The 15,409-nt window shown below is 48.2% G+C and overlaps 1 protein-coding gene across 3 annotated transcripts in view; it reads right to left on the reverse strand.

The window, feature by feature from the left end:
- The window catches only part of KIF14 (kinesin family member 14), a 53,865-nt gene that overhangs the window by 5,068 nt on the left and 33,388 nt on the right, over positions 1-15,409 (reverse strand). For all 3 annotated transcript variants that reach the window (XM_007167306.2, XM_057528173.1, XM_057528177.1), the window contains exons 23-28: positions 13,513-13,613; positions 9,370-9,464; positions 6,556-6,780; positions 6,200-6,381; positions 3,566-3,724; positions 2,842-2,964 (exon numbers count right to left, since the gene is read on the reverse strand). In XM_007167306.2, coding sequence (XP_007167368.2) covers positions 2,842-2,964; positions 3,566-3,724; positions 6,200-6,381; positions 6,556-6,780; positions 9,370-9,464; positions 13,513-13,613 — 885 coding nt within the window. The remainder of the gene's footprint in view (positions 1-2,841; positions 2,965-3,565; positions 3,725-6,199; positions 6,382-6,555; positions 6,781-9,369; positions 9,465-13,512; positions 13,614-15,409) is intronic.

Below are 15,409 nucleotides of genomic sequence, written 5' to 3' on the forward strand. Positions count from 1 at the left end.
AGTCAGTCGGAAAGAGAAAAACAAATATCATATATTAACGCATATATGTGACATCTAGAAAAATGGTACACATGAACCGGTTTGCAGGGCAGAAATAGAGACACAGATGTGGAGAACAAACGTATGGACACCAAGGGGGGAAAGCCGCGGGGGTGTGGGGTGGTGGTGGGATGAATTGGGAGATTGGGATTGACATGTATACACTAATATGTATAAAATGGATAACTAATAAGAACCTGCTGTATACAAAAATAAATTACAATTCAAAAAAAAAAAGTATTCATTAAAAAAAAAAAGACCAGCACCAACACCTGCACCTGCTTCACCACCCGCTAAACACACCCACACGCACTATTCCACCTGCACTGTTCATTAACTTACTCTGCACCCTTCTGCACTCCTTGCCAGCAGAAATTCTACTTTGCAAACAGTGATAAGTAAAGTGTTAGTGATGAATGTCGCCGCCACTGCTGCAGGGCACAGCCAGGCTCCGGCGTCAGCTGCGCTGGCGGAGCGCCCTGCCTGCAGAGCCGCATCAAGGAACCCAAATCAGCTTCATGTCCCCTGGACACAATTAGACCCACAGACATTGAGTCAGTGGCAATGTGAGCTCCTCTGGAATGTGTTTATTTTAAAAACAAAACAAGGGCTTCCCTGGTGGCGCAGTGGTTGAGAATCTGCCTGCTAATGCAGGGGACACGGGTTCGAGCCCTGGTCTGGGAGGATCCCACATGCCGCGGAGCAACTGGGCCCGTGAGCCACAATTACTGAGCCTGCGCATCTGGAGCCTGTGCTCCGCAACAAGAGAGGCCGCAATGGTGAGAGGCCCGCGCGCCGTGATGAGGAGTGGCCCCCGCTTGCCACGGCTGGAGAAGGCCCTCGCACAGAAACGAAGACCCAACACAGTCAAAAATAAATAAAATAAATAAATTAAAAAAAAAAAAAAAAAAAAAAACAAAAACAAAACAAGACACAAAGTGAGACAGGAAAGTGCAAGCAGAGTGTCTACGGTTAGGATTTCCTGTACGCTGTTCTTAATCTCGTAGGATGCTCAGAGCAGCTTTAGGAAGTGAGCGTGGTGCGTCCTCACCTTGTAAATGGTACAACCGAGGCTCAGGCGGCTGCTCAAGGCTACACAGGACCTGGGGAAAGCAACTCAGCATCAGTGTCTCCCAGCTCTGAGCTGCTCTGGGCAGAGATAAAGCCCCATCATCTGACAGAAGGATGGGGAGACCCTCCGGCTCACACGAGAAGCTTCCCCTCAGCTAAGGGAGCTAGAAATATACCAATGCAAAGGTTTCCCTAAAAGGAAAAAAGAACTCTCACTTTCCCCGCCTTCCTGTAAACAACCACCCAGAGGGGTGGGAGCCGACAGTCCTCCACGCAACTGCCTTTCCCAGATCACCAACACGTACGTAAATCTTCACCCACGTGGGTGACCTCAGGAACCCGAGTGTCCCCGGGGAGCTCCTTCAGATGTGGTTCTAACAACAGGTGTTACAATGAGATTCTAGAACAGACCAACCTGAAAGCCACTGTCACAAGGTTTGAACTTTTACCTTCCGAATCCCCGACTCACTAATACAAACTCTCTACAGAGAAGACTGGTGCGTGATCAGTGAGTTCCACGTGGCAGGCTGACTGTGGGAGTCAAGCAGGTAGAACGTAAGACCCCGACTCAGGGCGACCAGGTGCCCCGGCTCAGTGAAGCCATGGGACCGGCAGTAACTGCCGCCCCCCGCAAGGTGGTGAGTGAGGGTCGCCTCTACTCCGTGTAAACACCTGGTCCAGTACCTGCTACCGGGAGTTATTTAATAAGTAAACGGCTCACAACCTGTGCCACGGGTGTTATCACACGTGACAGGTGAAGAAACAGGGTCAGGACACCGAGTGACTCGGTAAACAACTGCTGGAAGGTGACGGAGCCGGGTCACACACGCAGGTCGTCCAGTGGCGAGATCCAGCCTGTCCTCACAGCCCCCCCGCGAGCCAGCACTGGCTTTGTGCTCTGACATGAATCAGCTGGAGGAGGTAGGGGCAGGCCTGTCCCAGGAGGCCACCCACATCTCCCTTGGTCCTTATCTTGATACGAGACAACTGATGTGAGCTCCCCTTGTTCAAGACAGTGGATCGATAAATGGTAGTTTCCATTCTCAAGTGGAAGAGCTGAGTCCCGAACAAAGACGAGGAAGAAAAAGAGAAGCGGAAAGTGGCCACTAGGGGTCGCTGACACACTCCGTCCGCTCAGAGTTTATCCCCAGGCTGAATCCCGGTGGGCACCAGCCGCAGCCCTGGCAGGACCCGCAAAGCACTAGCCACAAAAGGGGCTGCAGTGACTCAGGTGTAACTTGGGAAATGTCACCATGAGTGATGACGTCAACAGCCTCTTCAGTAAAAAACAATCCCACACAAGCTAAAATACATAAATTTATAAAAACCTCAATCACTGGGCTTCCCTGGTGGCGCAGTGGTTGAGAGTCTGCCTGCCAATGCAGGGGACACGGGTTCGAGCCCTGGTCTGGGAGGATCCCACGTGCCGCGGAGCGACTGGGCCCGTGAGCCACAATTACTGAGCCTGCGCGTCTGGAGCCTGTGCTCCGCAACGAGAGAGGCCGCGACGGTGAGAGGCCAGCGCACCGCGATGAGGAGTGGCCCCCGCTTGCCGCAACTAGAGAAAGCCCTCGCGCAGAAATGAAGACCCAACACAGCCATAAATAAATAAATTAAATAAAAAAAAAAAAAAAAAAAAAAACCTCAATCACTGACTGAGTTAAACTATTTTTAAAAACCAACTTTACATACTGGCTGGTACTATATAGGACATTCCCTTGTTCGTCTTACCTCATCTTGGGGACTCTGCCTTCGGAGTTCACGCTCAAGTTCTTTTGCTTTTTCCAGTCCAGAATCTAGGAGGCTCTCCATTCCCAAGCCTACACCATCACAAATAGCACCCATGAAGTCATCCTAGAAAAAGTTTTTAAGCGTTAACTGGCAAATTCAAGTTCTATATTCTTTTTAAATTACCAAACAATTAAGTTATATTTTCTGCTTATTTTAGGACTGTAATACATTCCAAGTTGATTAATCCAACATAAGCTAGAATAAGAACTAACGGTGCATAAGGAAAAAAAATTAGCCAGTCTGTAATTTTGTATTCCACATATTATATGTTAAAGAATATTTACCCTCTTAGGACACCATGTTGCTAGAACATTTTAATACAATATTATGTTTTCAGTAGCATGAATAACTAAAGCAAGCAAATACACGTTTTCTAGAATTACATGCAAACGTAATTACATTCTTCACACATTGGTTGGCTGAGCACCCACCCTCCAGAACAGACGGCTACCATCAAGCCAAAGATCCGGAAGGCACAGTGAGGATCCCAAATCATCAGGTACATTTAACCACTGAGACTGTAACAGCTTCCAATCTCCTGCTAAACTAGTAAAGTATGTGCCGCTTTGAAAATCAGACACTTCTCCTGCTTAGTGACACCACTATCAGAAGCCTCTACCGTGCCCTGAGATGAAGCCTTCCACCACGAACGCTGCCGAGTTACCTGGAGGCTGGCAGCCCCGCAGTCGCTGCTCTCCAGGGAGCGCAGCTGGTCCCCGCTAAGAGCTGCTAACTGCCCCGCGTACTTGATGGCTTGGTGTACAATTTGGATCACTTGCTTTTGAGTCTCTTTCACCATTGATGAAATATCTGAAGAGCATCCCTGTAAGATAAAAATGGACCAGGGTATCGGATACATGAGATTACCAGGGGAGGTAAGAACAAGAAGACCAATCTGAAGAAAATGGATTCTGCATTCATCGCTACAGTGACCGTGCTTCATCAAAGTCTGATCGGAACCAGACAACGTGCGATCCCATAGCTTCTGACGGTGATGACACGACTAGGATACAGGCTGCCCTCAGAGAGCTTCTGCACTAATAGGAGACGGAAGGCAAGCAGGCAGCAGCGAGACATGAGACGGCAGCCGAGCGCTCCCTCTGCCGGGGCCGAGTGACGGATGGGTAACCAGGACACTTCCTATTATGGGGGGTGGGGAGGGCAAAGGAGAAGGAGGGGAAGGGAAGGGGGAGGGAAGACCTGAAACCCTGCAAGTGAAAGGCTCCCCCACGTCCCCCAGAGGAGCGGGGAGGGCGGCTCAGGCACCCCTCCCGGGTCTGCCTCCTGGAATATGCTACCTGCATCACTGCAAGGTAAGGACGCTCAAGCTACACTTGAGCAGAGTCTAGTTCCTAAATCCAGTTTTGCCAGCTGAACTTCAGCGTCTCCTGAGCTCAGCTGACCTCCCTCCAGGTCACCTGTCCTCTCCATCCCGATTCCTTATGGAAAGCATTTCTCACAGGGCAACAGGCCACAGCCCTAAGTTACGGTCAAAGTGCTCTTCCTCGAGACGGAAGAGACGGGAGAACGCTCCACCCCAGCTCCTCTGCGGTCCTTTCTTGGGACACCAGCCCACTGACTGACCGTCCCAGCAGCCTCGCCAGGTCGGCACTGCTGCTTCACTTTCTAGGTGGGGGACAGGAGAGTCACAAAGTCTTTGCAAGGACACACACACACCTAATCCAGCCCCGGTTCACACACTGGACTTCCAAACGCCAGCAGTGGGTTGGGTTTGGTTTTTCCTATCCTGTACCACCTCCAGAATCTGAGGCCGACCGAGTCACCCAGCCCTCCCGCGTCCACACGTCTGGAGCCCAGGCGACCGGGGGTGACCCTGCGGCCCGTGCTCTCAGGGCCTGTGCTGTCCGAGCCCTCCTGCCCCTGCCCCCGGTCCCCACCGGTCTGCAGCCCACCCTCCTTATGATGGTCACTCTGTTTCCTCGTGACCTATATCCAAAGTGACCCTTCAATCAATGTCAGTTTATAATTAATTCAATAACAAGGACCCAACCGAGCATCGATCACACAACGAGCCCTCGTGAGAAAGGACACCACATTCCGTCCACCTGCCGAGAGCTCACTGCCCACACCGACACGGTGCATTAAACGGCATAACGGGTAACGTACAGGGTTATTATCAGAGGAGCTAATAGGAGGAACGTGTGGCCAGGTCTCAGGGAGCCCCACAAAGACCTCCTGGGGAGAATAATGGACAATGGAAAGCAGACGTCTAGTTTCCACACTGGACCAGTACGTTCAGTCAGTCAATAAAGAGAGCCTCCCAGGAGGCATCTGACGCAACTAAGCATCCACTAGAGCAGGAGGGCTGGAACGTCTTGGGAGGCACTACAGGGTCTATCCAAGTATCTAGAACACTTTGCTACAAAGCCTGTCCCTCTGGGTTTCTGCCTTGGCCCCTCGTACGTGCGGAGTCTCTCGGAGGAGGTCCGGCCATCAGCAGATACGGGGTCTCTCCAGCATCAGCCCCCATGTCCTCCTCCTCCAGTGCTCCCTGGTCACACGGCTGCTAGAATAAAAATGCACTTCCCAGAAACCTCCTTAAAAGAAGGCCCCTTCTTCCATCCCGGGCGCTGACCCTCCCTGGAGCCCTGGACGCGGCAGACACAGAGCCTGGGGCCACGCTCGGGGCCCAGCCGAGAGCTGCACGGAAGGAACCGGGGTCCCGAGGCAGCCACCAAGCCCGCCTCCAGATTTTATGAGAGAAAGGAAGCTTTCACCTTACCTCTTCCTACAGCCAAGCCTCATCTTATCTGACTTCAGGTAAACAGGGAAACAAGATTACTTTCCTTGCCCCTGTGCCAGCAGGCTTGTGACTAACTCACCCCACACTGAAGCCCCACCCGCAACCAGAGCGAGACCCCGACCCCCTTCCCGGCAGCCCCTGTGGAGGGCAGTGCGGCCCGGGGGGTTAGGAGCACACGCTGGGCCCACGGCGACCTGGGCCCAAGTCTACGACCTACTAGTTGTGAACAGTGGACACACCCTCCCTGGCCTCCACTTCCTCACTGATAAAAGGGTGACAACACCAGTGCCCACGTCCGGGGCTGCGGTGAGGACTGAAGGAGTTAACATTTGTAGTGCCCGGCGCGCAGAAAGCCCTGGGAAGTCTCGGTGCCACCAATCAATCATCCAACATCCACAGTCTTGGGATTTCAACACAGAAAGGGCTTCTGAAGATCCTAAGGGTCGAATTTCGGGCAAGACGCGAACAGGAGAGAGTCGATAAGCACTTGCTGAACAGATGAGCTCTCCCAGCGAAAACCCGAGATCACTTTACCTGCAGAAACAACCGCAAGCAGCCTCCCAGCTGCCTCACTTCCCGTCTCAGCTCGGCCGGCAGAGCCCCCGTGCCGGCCCCGGCGGGGACGCCGCTCAGCCAGTGTCTCGTCAGCACCACGAGCCGCTCGAAGGCGCTCGCCACCTGCACAGCGAGTGACTGGTTTGCTCCATCAGAGAACACTTCGAAAGAAGAAGAAAAGTGATGAGAAGAAGTGGCCCCCAAGCACGAGAGCTCACGTCTGATCCGTGTGAAGACACCGTAACGTCGGACACCGCATGACAGAGGTGGCAAAGCCACGCAAAACAGAGCAGGGGACCACGGTCCTCGTGAGCGGGCGGGCAGGGGCTGCTTACAGTTACTCGGACTGTCTTCGTCCTGGTCCTCATGAGCTCTGGACACGGCAAGTACCCCGTCGTGGATTTTAAGGAAATTACTAATCAAGTTGTCCACCACAGTGTTTTCTTCGTCATCACTCTGTCCAAGAAGCTCTAATGATGAGCCAATCAATTCCTTGCAAACCCCGGGAAGAAAGGATTCTGCTGAATCTGGGTACGCGGGGCTTGATTTCCCCACGAAGCCTGTGTCGACAGAAAACAGCCGCCTTAAGCCTCGTTTCCAGGGACAATACTTGCAAACAAACCCATCAGTGCAAGCGGCTACAGAACACTGGTCACACATTCCAAGTAGGCTATTCCTATTTCAAGACACCCTTATTTCCATACACCAAGCGGAAAACACAATTCCACAGAAGAATCAATCAGCCTCTCCACAGCATCCATCCATAGCTGAGCAGCTACAGACACAGATTACAGGGAATCCAAATATCCCACGTAACAATTGGCTTAACTTCCTTCTTTATTTACTTTTTGGTAACACCTAAGGAACTGTGAATTGGTGAAAACAATGGCAGTTGCATAAAATAAAATAATATAAACACATTAAATATAAGTAAAATAAGCTTAATTAATTTATAAGCTGGAAAAGCAGGCAGTAATAGAGCAAACGACATTAGAAGGACGATCTCTCGGCAGCTCTTCCTGTGACAGCCCCTGCTCTAGGTATCCTACAACCAAAAGAGGTGAAAGCCAAACAGCTGTCCACAGTTCACCTATCACATCTTGGGGAGACAGGCTCTCAGCATAATTTTCGAAGCACCGTCCAAACCAGAGGTAAACGGAAAAACTTGTAAGAGCTCATTTGGCGCCTCCGGAAATAACTTTATCCCGAAATGCTAACACGTGCGTAGGGCTCTCATTTGATATGCGCGATTCGTTTTCTGCTCCACTCCCTAAGCCGTCAGAAACAGCAAACTAAAAGGCAGAGTGAAATACAGGCGCCAGGTGGGGACTATTAAGATTCGAGAGCCGAGACAGGAGCTTGATTTGGGAAGAGAAAAGGGCTGCCAGCCCAGAGCTCTGTCACTACAGGGTGACGGTGACAGCGACGCCCCTCCCGTCACCACGGACAGCAACCACGTGACGCCTGCTTAGTGAGGTACCGCTATGAATGCATCCCCAAGTCCAGCATCAGCGAGTCAGAAAGACTTGTAAAAAATCTGGTTTCGACATACGGCCCCTAAGGCGAGAGGTTCAGACACTGGCTCGACTTTCCGAAGCTGGCAGGCCTGTCCTCCCCGACCTCGCAGCCCCCCGGGCAGGTTCGCACTAAATGCACATGTGGGTTTCCAGCTCCCTCTCTGAAAACTGCAAACAAGCAAAGACCTCTTATATGTCTGACTTCCCCTTGTATCTTAATTTTTAAAAAGGGCCCTTAAAACATGACCCTTGAACACCTGAAACTAACACAATGTTGTAAATCAACTATACTTCAATTAAAAAAAAAAAAACGACCCTCGAAACAGGTTTAGTTATCTGGAAAAGGTACCTTTGCAAAACATCTTACTCTCAAATAATACTGAATAAATAAGTTGCTACCACAGATATAGAAACTTTAATTTTGCTGGTAAACATAAAGTCTGTATTAAACAAGTAGTAGGATAATAATTATCTTCCTAAAAGATAATTTTATGATTTAAAAAAAAAAAAGAAACCCTAGTGTCTTTATTTTAAAGGCAAGATGAGATACAATTTCTTTCATGGCTACTCATTCCACTGACACCTTTATCGAAATAGACTATTACATTACAGAGTAATTGTAAAACTCCATTTACTCAGGCACAAGTGGCATTCTGTAAAGCGTAAGGTGTGCACGTCTTAAGCGTACAGCTTGTCCTTACATACGTGTACCCTGCGTGACCCCCGCTCAGACCAACACATGCAACACGCCCACCACCGCTTTCCAGCAGGCTCGCTCATGACCCACCATTCTACCTGAACTATTCGGCTTCTCTCACGATAGATTAGTTTTGCCTATTTTTGAACTACTTATAAATAGAATCATGTGGAATGTACTCGTTATCATCTAGTTTCTTCCACTCAACATAGTGTTTTGGGATTCATCTGGGTTGTTGTACGAATCAGTGGTTCTTTTCTATTGCTGTGCAGTAGTCTGTTGCTGCCAGGCAGTAATTTTAATTATTACAGGTACTTACACATATAAATTACAGTGTATCCCCTCTTCTTATGAAAATTAACATAGTCAATATTGGCATAAAATAATTATTCAGTGGAATAATTCCTATAACTTTTTCTTTTAAACTTTTAAAAATTAAAGTAGCTTTAGACAAATCATGCATATTATATAAAATCCAGAAGAAAACGAAGGATATGCTGTGAAAAGGACGTCTTCCTTCCTGTCCCGTCCCATCCCCCAAATGCCCTGGGCAACCAGCGCTTTCAGGGAGAGCATATTCATTTATAAGCATGTTTGTATACATCTTTTTTCTCCTCCTCACACATACGATATCCTGTAATACATAATCTTCTACACTTTGCCTTTTTTCACTTAGAAGAAAACAATATCCTCATACGTTTTTGAACAAACACACGACTTCCACATTTGAACTAGTCACTCAACTAAAGGCTTGGAATACATCACAGAGCACAGAGTTTCAGAAGTGGGAGGGGTCTCCGGTCCGCCCTGTTTACAGAGGAAATGGAAGCTTCCAGGAGATGAAATGATTTGCACAAGAACAGGAAACAAGATAGTGGCAGAGACAAGACTTGGTGCTATTCTCAGTAAACAACAAAGTCTGATGAAAAAAGTACCTGACGAGTGTGAAGAATGCAAATCCTGGGCCGCGTGGGCCTCTATGCCGTGCAGACAGCCGGAAACCCTCCTGTTCTTCATCAGACTCCTGCTCCTGGAAAAACAGAAACCGTGAGGTTAGCGGCTACACTCCACATGGGAAAACGTGAAGGACACAGCTTTAAATTCTCCAAAGAGAAGGGACGTCCACGAGAATGTTTTCCACGGAAATCTTTTCATCAAGGGTTACATTAATTTGGTTCACCGAACAGGAACTTACTATTTTCAGGTACTAGTCTAACCCTACAGTTCATTAGCTGAATAGAACAAATGCACAGCTGACCCGCGAACGAGGCGGGGATCAGGGGCGCACAGTCAGCCCTCGGCACACGCGGTTCCTCCACCTCCGCAGGCTCAGCCAACCCCAATCCTGCCGTGTTCGCTACTGAAAACCCGTGCTGTCCGAGGGGCAGCTGGCCTACTATTCACAGGCTCAGCCAACCCCAATCCTGCCGTGTTCACTACTGAAAACCCATGCTGTTCGAGGGTCAGCTGGCCTACTATTCACAGGCTCAGCCAACCCCAATCCTGCCGTGTTTACTACTGAAAACCCATGCTGTTCGAGGGGCAGCTGGCCTACTATTCACAGGCTCAGCCAACCCCAATCCTGCCGTGTTCACTACTGAAAACCCATGCTGTTCGAGGGGCAGCTGGCCTACTATTCACAGGCTCAGCCAACCCCAATCCTGCCACGTTCACTACTGAAAACCCGTGCTGTTCGAGGGGCAGCTGGCCTACTATTCACAGGCTCTGGATACTGTGGTTAAGACACAGCAAACAGGGCTTCTGGGCTCATGGAGCTTACGGTCCGCAGGAAGTCATGAGGGCACGGAGGGCTGCGGAGGCGCTCGGGGGGAAGGACTCGGCCCCAGAGCCGGGAGGGCCCCCGGAGCGAGCCCGGGGCCGACCTCGGATGCCAGCTAAGGGAGCGTGGACTGATCCTGAGCAAGTTATCCTGGGAAGGGTTTCAAGCAGGGAAATGGTCCCGGTGAATAAATTCAAGTAAACATGTGCTGCACAGGGCGAAGAGCACAGCACCGGGAAGCGCAGCAGCGGCACAAGGCAGGCGGCGACCCCACGACTGGACCTTCAGCGGCTCTTCCTGCCGCCTCTCCCCTGCACTCACGCCTCCCCCTGCTTCCGTATCACCACCCGTATGGACCAACTCTCCAAACCCCAGCTCCAGCCCCCGTGTGTCAGGCTGTGGCCCCAGACCTCAGTCCAGCGGGACCTTCGACGTCTTCTCCTTAACAGGACCCTCTATACTGGTGGCCACTCACAGAAAAACGCTATTTGTTGAAAAGATGGTTAAACAAAAGCATTCTATCTGTAGTCGCCTAAATGTTTCAAACATAAAATTTCCCCATGAATTCCTACGAGAGAAACACAGAATTATGACTGACAACAGGGAGAGAAACTATCAATTCTCACAGGTTACAGTTTTTTTACTTAGTAGCGAAAGAAAAGCGTACATTATCCCATCAAGTCTGAACTAGGAAATATTATTCTTTCAACACAACTGTAGTTAAACAATGTTTAAACTCAAATTAAAAAATGCTTGTCACATTCCTTTCCAAGAATTTTTACTTAGCATCAGGGGAAATTTTACTTTTAACTGTCAACAGCACGTATCAAAATGTATACGCCACCAAACCGGTCTGTTTCACCACAGAAAAAGTGAGGCACGCCACTGCCTAGAAGCGCCGTAATTAAGAGTCCATTACCTTCAGGCATTCTCAGAGTCTGCAGTTCTGTCATAAACATTCTTGCAAGGCTGAAACTTCATACGCAAGGCTTCTGACCAAGAGCAAGCCATGTTTTTTTAAAAAATGATACTTTTAAATTATAGAAGTTTTCAAAAACATCTCTGCCAAATGAAAACACCTGATTTCGAAATCTTAGAAAATGTTGTTTTGATTTTTCAGTAACAATTTAAGTTTCTGTTGATTCCCTAATTATTAACCTAAAAGTCAGCGGGATTTAAGATGTAAATTATTAACCTTCAATAGGATAAAATTTTAATGTTAATTCTTAATGCTCATATTTGATCCACACGTCTAAGTACACAAAACTTATACCTGTTTATAATAAAACAATAAGAAATCAGTACTTTTTAAATCTAAAGGAATTTATAAACCACACTCTCATGAATCTGTAGGGCTGGTTTGAATTCTGGGAGGCTTATGCCACTCTGGGCTGGTGCAAGTGTCCCAGGCCCCATCTGCCCAATTCCGCTCCAGGACGAGTTTGCTCATTTTAGTGCCAAAGCCCACCTCTGTTTTGACGTCCTCAGGACAAATCACCTGAAGATATCACTTATCTTTTCATTGGAATTGGATCAGAAATCATATCCTCTCTGTATCCCAAGATTTCATGTTATTCAATACATATTAGGTGCCCGATAACAAGAACTGCCATTCACAGAACAGCCACGGACAAGGCTGGATCTCAAACCCTCACAGCAACCCTGCACCATCACCGTCATCGGTCCCGTATCGGAGACCACAGTGGTCACCGGAGAAGCAGCTGCTCCTCACGGATGACCCTGCCCTGTCTCCAGCTCACAGATGAGGAAACTGAAGCCTCAAGACGTCCTGCCCTGGGCGCCCGACCACGTGGGGCCAGCACGAGGACTCAGGACTCGGTGGGACCTGTGACTCTGCACAGCACAAGCCTGAAGCGGATGCACTCAAGGAGCCCAGAGTCTGTTTAAAGCACACGCTCTGTGTTTCCTTCGGCTTGAGATACGAGCTGCCACGTACATAACATATAACGTGAACGCGACGTCTTGGCTATTTCTTACTCTAGCTTAGCAGCTAGAATGCAGGAAATAAAGCAAAAGTCACAGGTAATTAAGTAGTTCCACCTCTTTGAGGAGAGTTTATACAAATGAGTTTAAAATAAGCATGGTCAAAACCGAGAGGCCTAAAAAGGTTTAGAACCCAAACGGACTCTGAGCTGCGCTGAAGGCGATGAAGTTGAAACTACATTTAACCAGAAACTCGCTGTTCTTCCCTCTGCCACAGAGAGGCTGGGTGACTCTGGACAAGATCCTTATCTCTTTAAATCCTTAGTTACTTCGCCTGTAAAACGGGGGTAAGGACAGCAGCAGTTCTGCGGTAAATGAGACTCTGCTCAGCATGCATTCAGTACGTGTTCTATCTATGGTGATGCTTCTGCTGGATGAAACGCCACTGACCTTTACATCCTGAAAATTCCCGAATCCCTTCTACAAAGTCTTAGACCTCAGTGTACACCTGGATGACCCCCAGGAACCTCAAACTCACCGCGTCCAAAACAGTCTCCTTACCGTCCACCTCAGGGAACGCCACCCTCCCCTAGTCGCTCGGCCAGGACCCGCCTGCAGCCCCGCATCACTGTCACCCCACACCAGCCACCGAGGCCTGTGATCCTGCCTCGCGGATGCCCGTAGACCTCCCCTCCTCCGCAGCCCATGCCCAGCCTCGGGTCAGGTCTTCATCAACCTGCCCCACCCCAACTTTCCTCCACGCCAGGTCTCGGAGGGCAGGGAGTATTCTGTACTTATCCTCGTATCCTCAGGACACGGCAGCCGGCAGTCCTGCTCAAAAACCAAAGCAAGGGGCTAACCGAGTGCCAGGACGAAGGCCTTCCTACTACAGCACGCGCCTCGCTATAACCTAAGCACCGGGGCGTGCAGAAGCAGCAGCCACTGACGGTGGGTCTTGCATGTCTCAGTCAACAAGCAACACGCGTCACGTACAGGAGTCCTCGAGCACCGTGATTTAGTGCTCTGAGGCGCTCAGACTAACTTAACGGCATTCCAAACTCTATAGCTTACAACAAAATGTCATAGACTATGCCAGGTTTTTGAGAAAGGGTAAAGTAATAAACATTGTTCATCTTTATAGGAAATGAGATTTATGCCAGTGTAAGTTGTTCTTAAAACTTATATGGTAAAATACTGAGGATATTTCTTCGTATTCTAACTGAATATAAACATTCTAATGCCCTAGGTGCTGTAATTTGATCAGTGACATACTGGGTTCCCTTCCCAGATATCCACCATGACAACAGATAGTTCTTTTGAGAAGGAAGAAAGCCAGCAACACAAATGTCCTCACCTCCTTCTGGAAAATGAAGACACTGGAACATTTGTGATGTCGGGTTCCCATTCATCTTCAGGGTCGCAAAAGACATCTTCACCCTTGTTACTACAGTGGCTCTAAGAAAATTAAATATATAGTTTCTAGTAATTATGGGTTAAAAATGTTTAGCAACTAAGGGAAAAACGTTTCCTTTGTTGCATTTATAAAATTCGTAAAATTATAGATTATCTAGATAATGTTAAAAGTAAAAAAATCGCATTCCTGATAAAATTTTTAAAAATCACATGACACTAGGAATTATACTAAAAGAGATCTACTAATAAAAGCAACAGAAATCATTAAATAATTCAGAAATAATAAACGTGGTTTAGAAAACATAGAGAAAACAAAAACAATAGCATCCTCAGGAGAAAAATAAAAGAATAATCTGACAACATTAAGGGGACCTAAATAGACACTTCTCCAAAGAAGATATACAGATTGCCAACAAACACATGAAAGGATGGGATGCTAAACATCACTGATTATTGGAGAAATGCAAATCAAAACTACAATGAGGTGTCACCTCACACCGGTCAGAATGGCCATCATCAAAAAATCTAGAAACAATAAATGCTGGAGAGGGTGTGGAGAAAAGGGAACCCTCTTCCACTGTTGGTGGGAATGTAAACTGATACAGCCACTATGGAGAACAGCATGGAGGTTCCTTAAAAAACTAAAAATAGAACTACCATATGACCCAGCAATCCCACTACTGGGCATATACTCTGAGAAAACCATAATTCAAAAAGAGTCATGTACCCCAGTGTTCATTGCAGCTCTATTTACAATAGCCAGGACATGGAAGCAACCTAAGTGTCCATCGACAGATGAATGGATGAAGAAGATGTGGCACATATATACAATGGAATATTACTCAGCCATAAAAAGAAATGAAATGGAGGTATTTGTAATGAGGTGGATGGAGTTAGAGTCTGTCATACAGAGTGAAGTAAGTCAGAAAGAGAAAAACAAATACAGTATGCTAACACATATATATGGAATCTAAGGAAAAAAAAAAAAAAAGGCCATGAAGAACCTAGTGGCAAGACGGGAATAAAGACACAGACGTACTAGAGAATGGACTTGAGGATATGGGGAGGGGGTGGGGTGAGATGGGACAGGGTAAGAGAGTGTCATGGACATATATACACTACCAAATGTAAAATAGATAACTAGTGGGAAGCAGCCGCACAGCACAGGGAGATCAGCTCGGTGCTTTGTGACCACCTAGAGGGGTGGGATGGGGAGGGTGGGAGGGAGGGAGATGCAAGAGGGAAGAGAAATGGGAACATACTGTATATGTATAACTGATTCACTTTGTTATAAAGCAGAAGCTAACACACCATTTTAAGGCAATTATACTTCAATAAAGATGTTTAAAAAAAAAAATGGTCATGAAGAACCTAGGGGCAGGATGGGAATAAAGACGCAGACCTACTAGAGAATGGACTTGAGGACACGGGGAGGGGGAAGGGTAAGCTGTGACAAAGTGAGAGAGCGGCATGGACATAAATATACTACCAAACGTAAAATAGCTAATGGGAAGCAGCCGCATAGCACAGGGAGATCAGCTTGGTGCTCTGTGACCACCTAGAGGGGTGGGAGAGGGAGGGTGGGAGGGAGGGAGATGCAAGAGGGAAGAGATATGGGGATATATGTATATGTATAGCTGATTCACTTTGTTATAAAGCAGAAACTAACACACCATTGTAAAGCAATTATACTCCAGTAAAGATGGTAAAAAAAAATAAAATAGGGGCTTCCCTGGTGGCGCAGTGGTTGAGAGTCTGCCTGCCAATGCAGGGGACACGGGTTCGAGCCCTGGTCTGGGAGGATCCCACATGCCGCGGAGCAACTGGGCCCGTGAGCC

This window comes from Balaenoptera acutorostrata, chromosome 1, assembly GCF_949987535.1.
Source record: "Balaenoptera acutorostrata chromosome 1, mBalAcu1.1, whole genome shotgun sequence".
NCBI classification, from domain to species: domain Eukaryota; kingdom Metazoa; phylum Chordata; class Mammalia; order Artiodactyla; family Balaenopteridae; genus Balaenoptera; species Balaenoptera acutorostrata.